At 47.8% G+C, this 13,808-nt stretch overlaps 1 protein-coding gene across 6 annotated transcripts in view; it reads left to right on the top strand.

Annotated features, from left to right (window-relative positions):
- The window catches only part of CHKA (choline kinase alpha), a 73,093-nt gene extending 60,010 nt beyond the window's left edge, over positions 1 to 13,083 (top strand). For 2 of the 6 annotated variants that reach the window (XM_009185486.4, XM_003909446.5), the window contains 4 exons: positions 375 to 483; positions 1,629 to 1,735; positions 4,223 to 4,304; positions 4,423 to 4,847. In XM_009185486.4, the coding sequence (XP_009183750.2) occupies positions 375 to 483; positions 1,629 to 1,735; positions 4,223 to 4,304; positions 4,423 to 4,596 (472 nt within the window). In that variant the 3' untranslated portion in view covers positions 4,597 to 4,847. Of the gene's footprint in view, positions 1 to 374; positions 484 to 1,628; positions 1,736 to 4,222; positions 4,305 to 4,422; positions 4,849 to 11,795 lie in introns of those variants that run through there. The other 4 variants (XM_021925472.2, XM_031653767.1, XM_031653768.1 and 1 more) reach the window with 4 other exon arrangements.
- The last annotated feature ends 725 nt before the right edge of the window (positions 13,084 to 13,808 follow it).

The following is a 13,808-nucleotide window of genomic DNA, read 5'->3' as shown; positions in this document are numbered from 1 at the left end:
GATGGTTGTGGTGAAGTGGCACGGCCCTCCTTGTTCCTAGCAGACAGCGCTAGCTGGGGACAGCCATGCCATTCAGCCAGACTTTGGCATTTTCTTTTGGCTTCAGAGATTATTTTCTTCTCATAAATCCTGGTTGAGGATTGTTCTGGAGTTGTGGTTCAGGTGCGCCTGTATAACTTTAGTGAGCTGTGATGCTGACAACCATCTGTTGGCTGTCTCTGTCATTAAAGCAGTTACAGTCCTGCTCCCTCAGCAAGTCCAGATGGCAACAGGAGTGGCATGCTCGGAACTCAGCCTTTCTTTCTTCTGCAGTCAGGGAGCCTCCAGGCATACGGTTTGCCTCATTCTGTGCACTGTCTTATCTCTTATTTCAGGGGATTCGACATTGGAAATCACTTCTGTGAGTGGATGTATGATTATAGCTATGAAAAGTACCCTTTTTTCAGAGCAAACATCCGGAAGTATCCCACCAAGAAACAACAGGTAGGAGATGAGTTTTTGTATACTTGATAGGAAAATTACATCAATTTCATGCAGTTAGAATTACATCTTCTTTTTTATTTTTTGAGACAGGGTCTCACTCTGTTTCCCAGACTGGAGTACAGATCGCAGTAGTGCGATCATGGCTCCCTGTACCTTTGACCTCCTGCGCTCAGGTGATCCTCTCGCCTCAGCCTCCCAAGTAGGTGGGACCACAGGCGCATGCCACCACGCTCAGCTAATTGTATTTTTTGTAGAGATGGAGTTTCACCAAGTTGCCCAGGCTGGTCTCAAACTCCTGGGCTCAAGTGATTTTCCTGCCTCAGCCTCCCAAACTGCTGGGATTACAGTTGTGAGCTACCACCCCTGGCCTACATCTTCATTTTTAAAGTTAGCCTTTTAAAGTTTGGTTTATGTTAAAAAATGTTATTTTGTTTCTGTTAAATATAGACACAAACTTGACGTTTTAGTCCAGCTTATTAAAAATCTCTGTGTCAGAGATACTTACATTCAGAGAAGAGCTTTAGCATCCTTTGTAGTTCCTTCTAGTGTTTTCTGAAAAACCCAGCCTTGATTCCGCTTTCTGGCCATCTTTTTGGCGATCACTGACCTTTTTCTATTCATTTCACACTGTGGAGAGAGAAGTAATCTTTCGGGCACCAGGGTTTAGTAATGGAAGGAAATGTCTTTGGTGTTAACAGTTCCCTTTCCTGTCCTGAATGATGGGAGGAGGCTGGTAATTGTGTGGAGAATCAGTTCTCATGGGAGTTTCCTCCTGGGATCTTTCTCTCCCATTCCTCAGCCCAGCACTGAAGCCTTGGTAGCGGTGCTGAAGTTGAGTAGGACTGGGAGGGTGCACCAAGCCTGCCTCCAAAATAATGGTCTCCAGTTTTAAGTGCTACTCTAAATGGAAAAAGTATGCTGAAGAGTCTAGACACTGTATCTCCACTAGAAATCCTGGGGAGAGAGAGCAGCTGAAAACCTAGCAAAGGTTGGCTTGCTGGTGCCAGCCCAGGATGTCAGAGATGCTGAACATCATGTCGAGTGTGTGTCTCCCAGTATGTCACAGTAGATGCATATGCTTCGTGACAGCTATTGACAGTCTGTTTTAACCATCATTGATCCTAACACAATTACTTTTTTTTAAGCTCCATTTTATTTCCAGTTACTTGCCTGCATTCCAAAATGACTTTGAAAACCTCAGTACTGAAGAAAAATCCATTATAGAAGAAGAAATGTTGCTTGAAGTCAATAGGTAACGTTTTTCCTTTTTTGATTTGTAAAGATAGCGTTCCTCTTTATAGACTATATTTGGGATGCTTACTTGCAATTATGAGTATTTTAGAGCTTCTTTTTTTGTTTTTGTTTTTGAGACAGAGTCTTGCTCTGTCACGTAGGCTGGAGTGCAGTGGCGCAATTTTGGCTCACTGCAACCTCGGCCTCCCAGGTTCAAGCAGTTCTGCTGTCTCAGCCTCCCAAGTAGCTGGGAGTACAGGGGCCTGCCACCATGTCCAGCTAATTTTTGTATTTTTTAGTAGAGATGGGGTTTTTGCCATGTTGGCAAGGCTGGTCTTGGACTCCTGACCTCTGGTGATCCACACACCTCAGCCTCCCATGCTGGGGTTACAGGTGTGAGCCACCGTGCCCGACCTAGGAGCTTCTTTTTAATCGTACATCTTTAGGACTTGCCCTTTGTCAAAAATAGAATTTGCTACTTCTCCATTGTGGCTGAGACTATGCAGAACTTTCAGATCTGAGCATACAGCAGGCAGAGTATATTAGTCTGTTCTCACATGGCTACAAAGATACTACCTGAGACTGGGTAATTTATAAAGAAAGGAGGTTTAATTAACTCACAGTTCTGCATGGCCAGGAAGGCCTCAGGAAACTTACAATCATAGCAGAAGGTAAAGGGGAAGCCAGGCACTTCTTACGTGGCGCCAGGAGAGAGAGGGGCAGAGAGACAGAGAAGAAGGTTGAACTACCAAACACTTTTAAAACCATCAGATCTCATGAGAACCCCCTCACTATTGGGAGGACAGCATGGGTGAAACCACCCCCATGATCCAGTTACCTCCTCCCAGTCCCTCCCTCCACACATGGGGATTACAATTAAAGATGAGATTTGGGTGGGGAGACGGAGACAAACCATATCACAAGAAGAGGTCCCGTGTCCAAGAAGGGTCAGGACACTTTGTGACATTCTGAACTGTCATCCAGACACAACAACCCAGCCATACAGGGTTGCTGCCACCCAGGGCCTACAGAATTTTTTTTCTTCTTTTTTGAGATGGGATGTTGCTCTGTCACCCAGATTGGAGTGCAGCAATGCGATCATGGCTCACTGCAGCCTCTAACTCTTAGCGAGCCTCTTGCCTCAGCCTCCCAAGTAACTGGGACTACAGGCACGTGCCACCATGCCTGCCTAATTTTTGTATTTTTTTTGTAGAGACGGGGTCTTGCTCTGTTGCCCAGGCTGGTCATGAACTCCTGGGCTCAAGTGGTTCTCCTGCCTCGGCCTCCCAAAGTGCTAGGATTACGTGGGCCACTGCACCTGGCCGTGCAAACTTGTCACTGATGCTTGTGGAGTGGTGGGCACCGTTTGCTGTGTTTGACTCTTCAGTTTCTCCTAGAAAATGACTAAACTCATGTTTATCAGTTTTAAGTCTTGCTTTTTACTGTTTTTTCAAGTTTTCAAAGCAGGGTCCTGAAACTTCCAGATTCTGCAAAGGTCTAGACCACTATTTGTCCATCTCTTTAGTCAAGAGGCCTGTGGGTTGTTCCTATTATTTGGGGTCTCCTGTGACATTATTTGGTAAAATTGCTGTTGAAGTCACTGTGGCCCACCTCATCTTTCCACTGCACTTACCACAGTCATCTCCTCATGGCCTCCAGAGTGCTCACCCCCCACACTAAGTGTGATGTCACATCTGCCTACCTGCCGCACCCCACCACAGCGTACATTATCTCTTTCTGTTTCTTGAACTGGTGGAAATAGAAAAAGGTAGATGAAGGAGAACCCAGACAGAAAGGGTAGCACAAGGGACTCTAGTGGGCTGAGGACTACAGGATGAACAGAGAGTAGGGTTGGAGGATACTAGAGCAGGCACTCCTAAATTTGAGCTTTATCTTCATGTAGATGAACCCTCAGGGTATCGTTTGAGGAGGAACTTGGATTCGCAGTGACTTGGGGGCTTGGTACGGCCTAGAGATGGTGACGTGGCTCACACTCTCTCATCTGCTCTTTTCACTTCTGTGTGACAGGAGGGGATGGGACAAGGATGGGATTTAGAAGTCTCTTGCTCAAGGAGTGAGAGCTTCATCCCGCCTCCAGCAAAGGGCTGCCTCTTGGTTGCTGATGCTGTGCACCCTCCCTTGTAGCAGGCTTGCTTTCTTTTCTGCCAGCATAGCCACCCAGGCCTTCACCTGCACCCTGTGAATGTGAATATATTCACCCTGTGAATATATTATGGCCAAGTGGCATTGACATGTGCCATGGCCAGACCAGCTGTGTGTGTTCACACTCACCAGTGCACCTGTCACTAGCAGATGAAGGAAGAGTGTGGGAGTGGTATTCCCATTTTTCTTAGTTAGTCCCATGGAATATAGACCCATGATTTGCCAACACTAACTAGGTTTGCATCCACACAAGTTAAAATGTCCATCTGGCATGAAATCATTTCATCAGTCCTGTAACTGATACTGTATGTCTCATGTGTGTTTCTTGCTTTTGTCATTCCAGGTTTGCCCTTGCATCTCATTTCCTCTGGGGACTTTGGTCCATTGTACAGGCCAAGATTTCATCTATTGAATTTGGGTACATGGTATGTTTTAGCAGCGTTTTTTTTTTTCCATCCTACTCCCGGGTAAAAATGCTATAGTATTTGTGAATGCTTGGCAGCAAATGACCATTCCTTACAGAGGGTTCTCTGTCTCCCCAAGTACCCGAATGTGGTGACCTGGTGGCATCGGGACAGTGTGGCTCAGCCCAGGAAGCCAGGGGAGAAGCCGCTGTCACTGATGCCGTGGTTGCCTTTGGAGGTTGCCCTCACTTCCAGGCCAGCAGACCTTGCCTCCCCGGCTTCAGAGAAGGGCCAGGTAGTCCTGCAATCCTGATGGGGAATGTAGGCATCTGCACCCTGGAGGTCCAGCTGTGACCTCAATCCCTTCTGACACAGGGGACAGTAAGTGAAGAAGAGTGGGTGGCTCTTGCCTGTGCTGTGGAAGGTTTTATTTCTCGGGTACCACTTCATTCTCCAGCCTGTAGTGCCCGACTTTGGGTTGGAAGCTGGTAATTACTGAATTAGACCTCCTGTTTTTCACAGGCATGTTTGTAACCAAGCTAGGCTGTCATTTACTTTTTTTTTTTTTTTTTTTTTTTTTTGGCCCGGAGTCTTGCTTTCGGTAGCCGGGCTGGAGTGCAGTGGCGGATCTCAGCTCACTGCAAGCTCCGCCTCGGGTTCATGCATTCTTCTGCCTCAGCCTCCCAAGTAGCTGGGACTACAGGCCCACCACCTGCAGCCGGCTAGTTTTTTGTATTTTTAGTAAGAGGCGGGGTTTCCACGGTGTTAGCCAGGATGGTCTCGATCTCCTGACCTCGTGATCCATGCGTCTCGGCCTCCCAAAGTGCTGGGATTACAGGCTTGAATACCAGCCCGGCCCTGTCATTTGCGCAGCAGCAGAATTGTCAGCTGGGTGCGGTGGCTCACACCTGTAATCCCAGCGCTGGAAGGCTTAGTGAGCAGATCACCTGAGGTCAGGAGTTTCAGACCATCACAACAACGTCAGAGAAACCCATCTCTACTAAAAATACAAAGTGCTTTATCGTGTTAAGCGGGGCATCTGCCAATCTACCTTTCTCAGGAGGCTGAGGCGAAATCTTGAACAGAGGCGGAGAGCTTCAGTGAGGCTGAAATCGCTCTTCCACTGCACTCCAGCAATTACAAACAGATATATCAAAAGAACTGTCTGATACAGAAATGAAAGTTTTTGTTTTTTTTTTGTTTTTGTTTCCGAAGTGGATCTCCGGCTCTGTCGCCCAGGCTGGAGTACAGTGGCGGATCTCGGCTCACTGCAGCTCGCCTCCCAGACTAAGCCATTCTCCTGCTCAGCCTCCTGAGTAGCTGGGACTACAGCCAGCCACCTCGCCCGGCTAGTTTTGTGTATTTTTTAGTAGAGCGGGGTTCCTGTGTTAGCCAGGATGGTCTCGATCTCCTGACCTCGTGATCCGCCTGTCTCGGCCTCCCAAAGTGCTGGGATTACAGGCTTGAGCCACCGCGCCCGGCCGAAATAGAAAGTATTTTTAACCATCAGACAAACCTTTCTGTTGTTCCATAGTGAATGAATGTTGGTGAGTTGTCTTGGGGTGGGGGACAACACAAATGTCTACAGTCTAGTGAGCTGCCTTCCTTTGGGACAGGGATGGGACTAGTTCATTTTGTCCTCCTCAGTTTTATACTAGAATGATTTCTACTTCTAGGCAGAAGGTTTGGTAATGCAAAGATGATGTTAGGTAAAAGAAAGGGACATTGGATTTTTAAAGCAGATTTGAGTCATGGTCAAATGATACTGTAAGACAAAGCATACTTCGTAACAAGGAATATTACTAGAGATAAGGGCATTTTGTGATAATAAAGGCATCAGTACATCCAGAGGACATTAAAAATCCTTGTCTTGCTTCAAAAGACATGATGTTAAAACTGACAAAAGTGAAAGAAGAAACTGGCAGATTCATGATTAAAGTTGGAAATCTCGGCCGGATGTGGTGGCTCATGCCTGTAATCCCAGCACTTTGGGAGGCCGAGGCGGGTGGATCACTTGAGGTCAGGAGTTCGAGACCAGCCTGACCAACATGGTGAAACCCTGTCTCTACTAAAAATACAAAAATTAGCTGGGCATGGTGGCAAATGCCTGTAATCCCAGCTACTTAGGGAGGCTGAGGCAGGAGAATCACTTGAACCCGGGAAGCGGAGTTTGCAGTGAGCTGAGATGGCACCATTGCACTCCAACCTGGGCAATAAGAGCGAAACTCTATCTCAAAAAGAAAAACAAAACAAACGTAGGAGATCTCACCACTCCTCTTCTGTGATTAGAACAAGGAAGAACACACACAGAAGGAGAGAGAGGGCCTAACAACTCTCCCTGCCAGCCTGGCCTCATGCACGTTCATTAAACCCACCAGCAACTGCAGAGTGCACGTTATTTTCAAATGAATATGGAATATTCCTCAAGATAGACCATATGCTGGGCCATCAAACAGGTCTTGATAAATTCAAAGGGAATGAAGTAATACCAGATATGTTCTCAGTGAAATTTAAGTGGAAATCAACAACAAAAGATATCTAGAAAATTCTCAATTATTTGGAAATTAAACAATACATTTCTAAATAAACCCTGGGTCAAAGAAATTAAAAAGAAAATGAGAAAATATTTTAAACTGAATTATAATGAAAACATAGCATGTCAGTATTTGTGGGATATACATAAAGCAGTATTTAGAAACATACGGCTTTGTAGCTTAAATGTTTATATTACATAAGAAGAAATATTACACAAAATCCCTATCAAAACATTGGCAAAAATTAAATCCATTAACATATGTAGAAGGATAATATATTATAGCCAGGTGGCATTTATCCCTGGAATGTAAGGCTGGTTTGTATTTGAAAAAATCAGTTCATATAATTCTTCATATTAACAGAATGAAGGTGAAAAACCATATGATTATTTCAGGAACCACAGGAAAAAGAATTTGTCAAGATCCATTGTGATTTAAAAAAATCTCACCAAACTAGGACTAGCGGGGATGTTCCTCAGCCAGATAAAGGCATGTATGAAAAACCCACAGCCAGCCAGGTGCAGTGGCTCATGCCTATAGTCCCAGCACATTGGGAGGCCAAGGCAGGTGGATCACCTGAGGTTGGGAGTTCGAGACCAGCCTGACCAACATGGAGAAACGCCGTCTCTACTACAAATACAAAATTAGCGTGTGGTGGCACACGCCTGTAATCCCAGCTACTTGGGAGACAGGCAGGAGAATCACTTGAATCCGGGAGGCAGAGGTTGCAGAGAGCCGAGATCACGCCACTGCACTCCAGCCTGGGAAACAGAGCAAGACCGCATCTCAAAAACAAAACAAAACAAATCAGATGGAACAGAATATAGTGCCCAGAAATAGATCCATATGTATATAATCACCTGGTACTCAACAGAAAGGCCAAGGTAATTTAAGAGGGAAAGGATTATATTTTCAAAAAACGATGCAAGAACATTTGAAGAGTCATATGGAGAAAAAACTGAACGTGATTCCATGCCATAAACAGCAGTCAACTTGAAACAGGTAACAGACCTAAATGTGAAGGCTAAAACTATTGAGTTTCTGTGAGAAAACACAAGAGAAAAGCTTAGTGACCTAGGCCGGGCGCGGTGGCTCACGCCTGTAATCCCAGCACTTCGGGAGGCTGAGGCGGGCAGATCACAAGGTCAGGAGATTGAGACCATCCTGGCTAACACGGTGAAAACCCGTCTCTACTGAAAATACAAAAAATTAGCCGGGCCTGGTGGCAGGCGCCTGTAGTCCCAGCTGCTCGGTAGGCTGAGGCAGTAGAATGGCGTGAACCTGGGAGGCGGAGCTTGCAGTGAGCGGAGGTTGCGCCACTGCACTCCAGCCTGGGGGACAGAGCGAGACTCTGTCTCAAAAAAAAAAAAAAAAGCTTACTGACTTAAGCACAGATTTATTGGGTTACATAAAGCACTAGCCATAAAAGAGGAAAAAATAGAGTAAGTTGCTGTGAGCAGGAAACACATAAAAACCAAAGTGCTTTTTCCCATTCCTTTCATCAGCAACAATCATCACCACAGAAGACTAAAGTCGGGGGGCGGTTCTCCCCCCTCACAAACAAGCAGTCAGTTCTGGAGTGGATAGCAGATGGGTGTCCTCCAATTCCATTACGACACTGTCTACCTGGGGAGAGAATCAGACCCCACAGGTTGAGGGCTGAGACCTTAAGACTGCCCTCCACTTCTGACACCAGTTGCAAGTCCAGGCCTCTGGAATTTCTGACCAACCAGCCATATATTGGGGTTCCCATGTTCCCCTCCTTGGGTTCAATTAATTTGCTAGAGCGGCTGACAGAACTCAGGGAAACATGTAAGTTTACCGGTGTATTTTTTTTTTAAGACGGGGTCTCACTGTATTGCCCAGGCTGTCTCCAACTTCTGGACTCAAGTGATCCTCTTGCCTCAGCCTTCCAAGTAGCTGGGACTACAGACGTTCCGCCACCATGCTTAGCTAACAAAGGGTATTTTAAGGGTGAAGAGATACATAGGTGGGGTGAGGTCTGAAAGGATTCTGAGCACAGGAGCTTCTGTCCCTGCGGGTGGGTTGGGGAACTCATTCTTGTTCACCTTCCTGTCGGCCTCCACCTGCGGTTCTCTAGAAACTCCCCAAACCCTGTCCTCTTGGGCATTTTATGGAAATGTCATTGGATAGGCATGATTGAAACATGGACAACCATGTTGAAATGTGATTGGACCAAAAAAGGTGTGATCTAAACCCGGCAAGGCCTGACCAGGTTCTTTGGGCCTCTTTGCACAGCATTCCTTATCCCAGGGTATGAGGCAGGACCCTCTCTGGAATAAGTCTTATGACCCACAGTCAGATCAGAGTCTAGCTTTGGGCAGGTGAAAGGACGGCAGAAGGTCAGAGAGGGAGATTCTGTTTACTGTAGTAAGGGCTATGAGAGTTATGAGACGGACCAGCTACAAAAACACTCGTATATATCATCACAGTTGGACTTCATCAAAATGAAAAACTCTTTGAACGATATCATGGAGAAAATGAAAAGGCAAGCCACAGACTGGGAGAAAATAGTACAAATGTATATTTAATAAAGGATTCATATTTAGGATATATAAAGAACTCATAACTCAGCCAGAAACCAAACAGCCTGCATTATAATTATTATTATTATTATTATTATTATTATTATTTCGAGATGGAGTTTCGCTCTTGTTGCCCAGGCTGGAGTTCAATGGCACGATCTCGGCTCACCACAACCTCTGCCTCCTGGGTTCAAATGATTCTCCTGCCTCAGCCTCCCGAGTAGCTGGGATTACAGGCATGCACCACCACACCCGGCTAATTTTGTTTTTGTAGTTTTAGTAGAGACGGGGTTTCTTTGTGTTGGTCAGGCTGGTCTCCAACTTCTAACCTCAGGTGATCCGCCCACCTTGGCCTCCCAAAGTACTGGGAAAACAGGCGTGAGCCACCACACCCGGTCTCAGCCTGCTTTATAAATGGATAGAAGATTTGGACACTTAAGAGAAACACATGGCCAGTAAGAATCTTTTCATGTGTTTCATATAATTAGTCGTTAAAGAAATATGAATCAAAGCCTCATTGCGATACCCTACACACCCACAGTGATGGCTAAAACTTGAAAGAACTGACAGTCTCAAATGTTGGCGAGCAGATAGAGCAATGGGAATGCGCGTGCACTGCTGCTGGGAATGCAGTCTGCGACAGCCGGCGTGAAGATGCATGCGTTAGACCAGCCAGCAGCCCTCCTGGGGAATTTTTTCAGAACAAATGAAAACAGATTCCACACCAAGACTTGCACTCAAACGCTCATAGCAACTTCATTTGTTTGTTTGTTTTTGAGAGAGTCTCACTCTGTTGCCCAGGCAGGAGTGCAGTGGCCCAATCTTGCCTCACTGCAACCTCTGCCTCCTGGGTTCAAACCATTCTCCTGCCTCAGCCTCCTGAGTAGCTGGGATTACAGGCGTGCGCCACTGCACCCAGCTAATTTTTGTATTTTTAGTAGAGGGGGTTTCTCCATATTGGCCAGGCTGGTCTTGAACTCCTGACCTCAAGTAATCTGCCGGCCTTGGCCTCCCAAAGTGTTGGGATTACAGGTGTGAGCCACCGTGCCTGGCCTGCAGCTTCATTTGTAATTGTCCCAAACTGGAAGCAGCCTCAATGCCAGTCAGCAGGTGCGTGGATACTACAGTGCCAGATCCGTGTACTGAGAACACTTGGCAGTGCAAAGGAAGGTGGCACGAATGCATGACAGCATGGGCCACTCAGAGACATCACGCTGGGAAGCTAGGCACGAGGGTGCATATTGTATGGTGGCATTTATGTGCTACTCTAGGAAAGAAAAGTCCAATCCATAGTGACAAAAATTGAGTCGGTGGCTGCCTGTGGCCAACTGCAAGAGGCCCATGGGAGCTTGTAGGGATGCTGGAAACACAGGTCTCCTCCTGACTGCAGTGGTGGAGAACTGGCTGGATGCATCTGTGAAAGCCCTCCAACTGGACACTTAAAATGGGCTCATGCTTATAGAGTAGAAATTACAGCTCAGAGTTAATTTTTCAAAAAAGTGTTATTGTAATCTTTCTGGCTTCTAGAATTGCAGACTTTTAGATTAGGAGTGGGTCTTTGAGATTGTGTTGTCCTCACTGATGGACAGATGAGGGAAGAGACCCAGAAAAATATAGTGGCAGAAACAGAACACCAAGCCAGGTGTTCTCCCTTGCCTCTCAGTGTCTTTCTTTCTTTTTTTTTTTTTTTTTTTTTTGAGACGGAGTCTCGCTTTGTAGCCCAGGCTAGAGTGCAGTGGCCGGATCTCAGCTCACTGCAAGCTCCGCCTCCCGGGCTCACGCCATTCTCCGGCCTCAGCCTCCCGAGTAGCTGGGACTACAGGCGCCCACCACCTCGCCCGGCTAGTTTTTTTGTATTTCTTAGTAGAGATGGGGTTTCACTGTGTTAGCCAGGATGGTCTCGATCTCCTGACCTCGTGATCCACCCGTCTCGGCCTCCCAAAGTGCTGGGATTACAGGCTTGAGCCACCGCGCCTGGCCAGTGTCTTTCTTAAAAGTCATGCTGCAGGAGATCCCGGGAAATAGGCAACGGGCATCCTCTTTTTTCTCCCTTTCTATTCTAGACTTGCCTATGTCCCAGGGGCCTTTTGCTCTAAAAAGTGTGTTATGTCAGTCAGCCAGTGCCCACAGCACCCAAGGTTAACAAGGTGATGAATGGTAGCAGTGCCAAGCGTGTGGACGAGACGTCCATCCTGAGAGGCAGGGCTGGGCTGGCCCATGCCTGTAAACAGGCCTCCTGAGAATGAAGGTGTGCAGGGTGGGCCAGGAGCTTGAGGAGCCTGCACCTGCGGAGCAGCCCTGCTGCACAGGCCAGTCCTGTGCTGTTGGTCTCATGGGTCCGTGCCGTCAGCTCTTGCCAGGGGTGGGGTTTGGGGAACACATGGGCAGGGGCAGGCCAGCAGGATTCCTTGCTTCTCTTTGCTCTCTCCTAGGACTACGCCCAAGCAAGGTTTGATGCCTATTTCCACCAGAAGAGGAAGCTTGGGGTGTGACTGTGGGGAGGACTCCATCCACCTCATCACTGGACTGCATGGGGAGGCGGCGGAGCGGGGTCCCCTCTGTGCTTCGACTACTGCTCCTGTGGCAGGAGGCTTTGGGTGGCTCACTACTGAACACAGATGTTTATGATACTAAAGACTGTATTAAAATGGAGCGACATTTATTTCACCTCTTGTTTACAATTTCACTAGGACTCAGAAACGAGATTGGGAAGCAGAAATATAGTGCAATAGTGCAACATCTCTGAATCCTTTTAATCTAGAGAAGGCGTTTCATATTTGGGGGCTAAGGTTTCCAGTCAGAAAGGGCAAACAGCAAGAGTAAGCAGTGTTACTTGCAGGTACTTTGGTTAATGTTGATTTAAATTTTTTTTTTTTTCCATGAATGTGCTGGTGAACACTGTGAGCAGGCTTTTGTAGATGGCGATGTGTTATAGACGCTGCTCATTCCCAAGGGACGGCAAGTGAGCAGAGATGTACTGTGAAGTCGCCAGTCACTACTGCAAGGTAGCTTCTGCCTGGGGCCCCCAGAAGCTGCTCCTGTATCCTCTTGGTCCCATGGCTGAAGCTGGAGCAGTGGATTGCTGCCGCCTGCGTGTGGAGCACAGCTCTCCCCTCCTGCTGGGCGTGTGTGACATTGATGAATTTCACTGTACTGCGTGTGACTCCTCCCTGCCCTTCCTCCTGATGGAGTGTGCAGACAGCCGTGCATGGCCATGGGGCAGTGTGAGGACCTCCCTGTCTCCCAGCTCTCCTCCCAGGGGAGCCAGCTGATTGACCCAGCTCTTTGGGCCTCTCCTGCCCTCTGCTCTGCCTGAAGTGTGGGATCCTGTTGAGTGGGCTGGGCCGCCCCCGGGCAGGGTGAGGGAAACCCTGGCCTGGGTTCTCTGAGGGCTCAGTTTCCCGGCCCTTACCTTTCCCGATGTCCCTGACATCATCATTCTTGTGGGAGACAGCAGCCTCTATGTGGTGAACGGCGTGGATTGAGTGTAGCTGTGCAATCCATATATATGAAATGTCCCGCGGGATACAGTCTTAGCTTTTTTTACTCTGAACTCTTATTTGAATTGTTTTTTGTGCATATATTTCTGCTACCACAGAGATTGTACTATACAAATAAAATAATAAAAACCCAACCTCAAGCTGTCACCCTTGGATGTGTCCTAAATCTCAGGGAGGGCTCCTGGTACCTGAAGGAGCCCATGGACGGCTCCATCTGCACCCACCCAGTCCGTCAGCTCAGCAGTGCCCCACTGCTCTCAGCTGGCATCCCAGCAGCGTGTGACCCCATCGGCCCTCCTCCACCTCCTCTTCTTCCCCGTCATACTCTGGTTTCCCTGCTTCTAGCCGAGAAATGAAGAGCCCTGGAGGACGTTGGAGACTGGGAGCAGCGCTGGTGCCTGGGGACACTGAGTGGCTGGGCAGGGGCAGGAGGGAGGCTTTCACTATTCACCCTTCTAGAGAGTTACAGTTTTAAACAGGTGAAGCCAAACTGAATTGAACAGCAGTGGTGCACTCCTGCATAGGAGCTCTGGTGGCTTCTCACTCACCATCTTCCTGTGCCCAGGCCACTGCTGGCCTCACTTAGCCCTCACCTCTGCCTGGTCCTTCACACACGAGCTCACTTGCAGTCTCCTTGCAGAGATACATTTGGAGCCGATCTTCCAATACTGGGCTCCTTCACTTTGCCCTGCTGTCAGCTCAGTTACAATCTCAGGCCTTGCTATTCTACCCAAGACACCGGCGTTCCCTAAACCACCCTGGGCCCGGCCCTGGCCCATCGTTTCTCTCCATGCACCTTAACTTTCCTGGAGCCCCTGGTGGTCTCTGCATCAGGCCATAAGCTCACGTGGACAGGGATGGGCTCGGGCCTGTGCTGTTCACTGCCGAGTCTTCCACGCAGGTGACCCACTCCACCCCTGTGTCTCCCAGTGACCTCCATGCCCC

Source organism: Papio anubis, chromosome 12 (genome assembly GCF_008728515.1).
Source record: "Papio anubis isolate 15944 chromosome 12, Panubis1.0, whole genome shotgun sequence".
Taxonomy (NCBI): Eukaryota; Metazoa; Chordata; class Mammalia; order Primates; family Cercopithecidae; genus Papio; species Papio anubis.
This window is presented reverse-complemented; position numbering and strand designations above follow the sequence as displayed.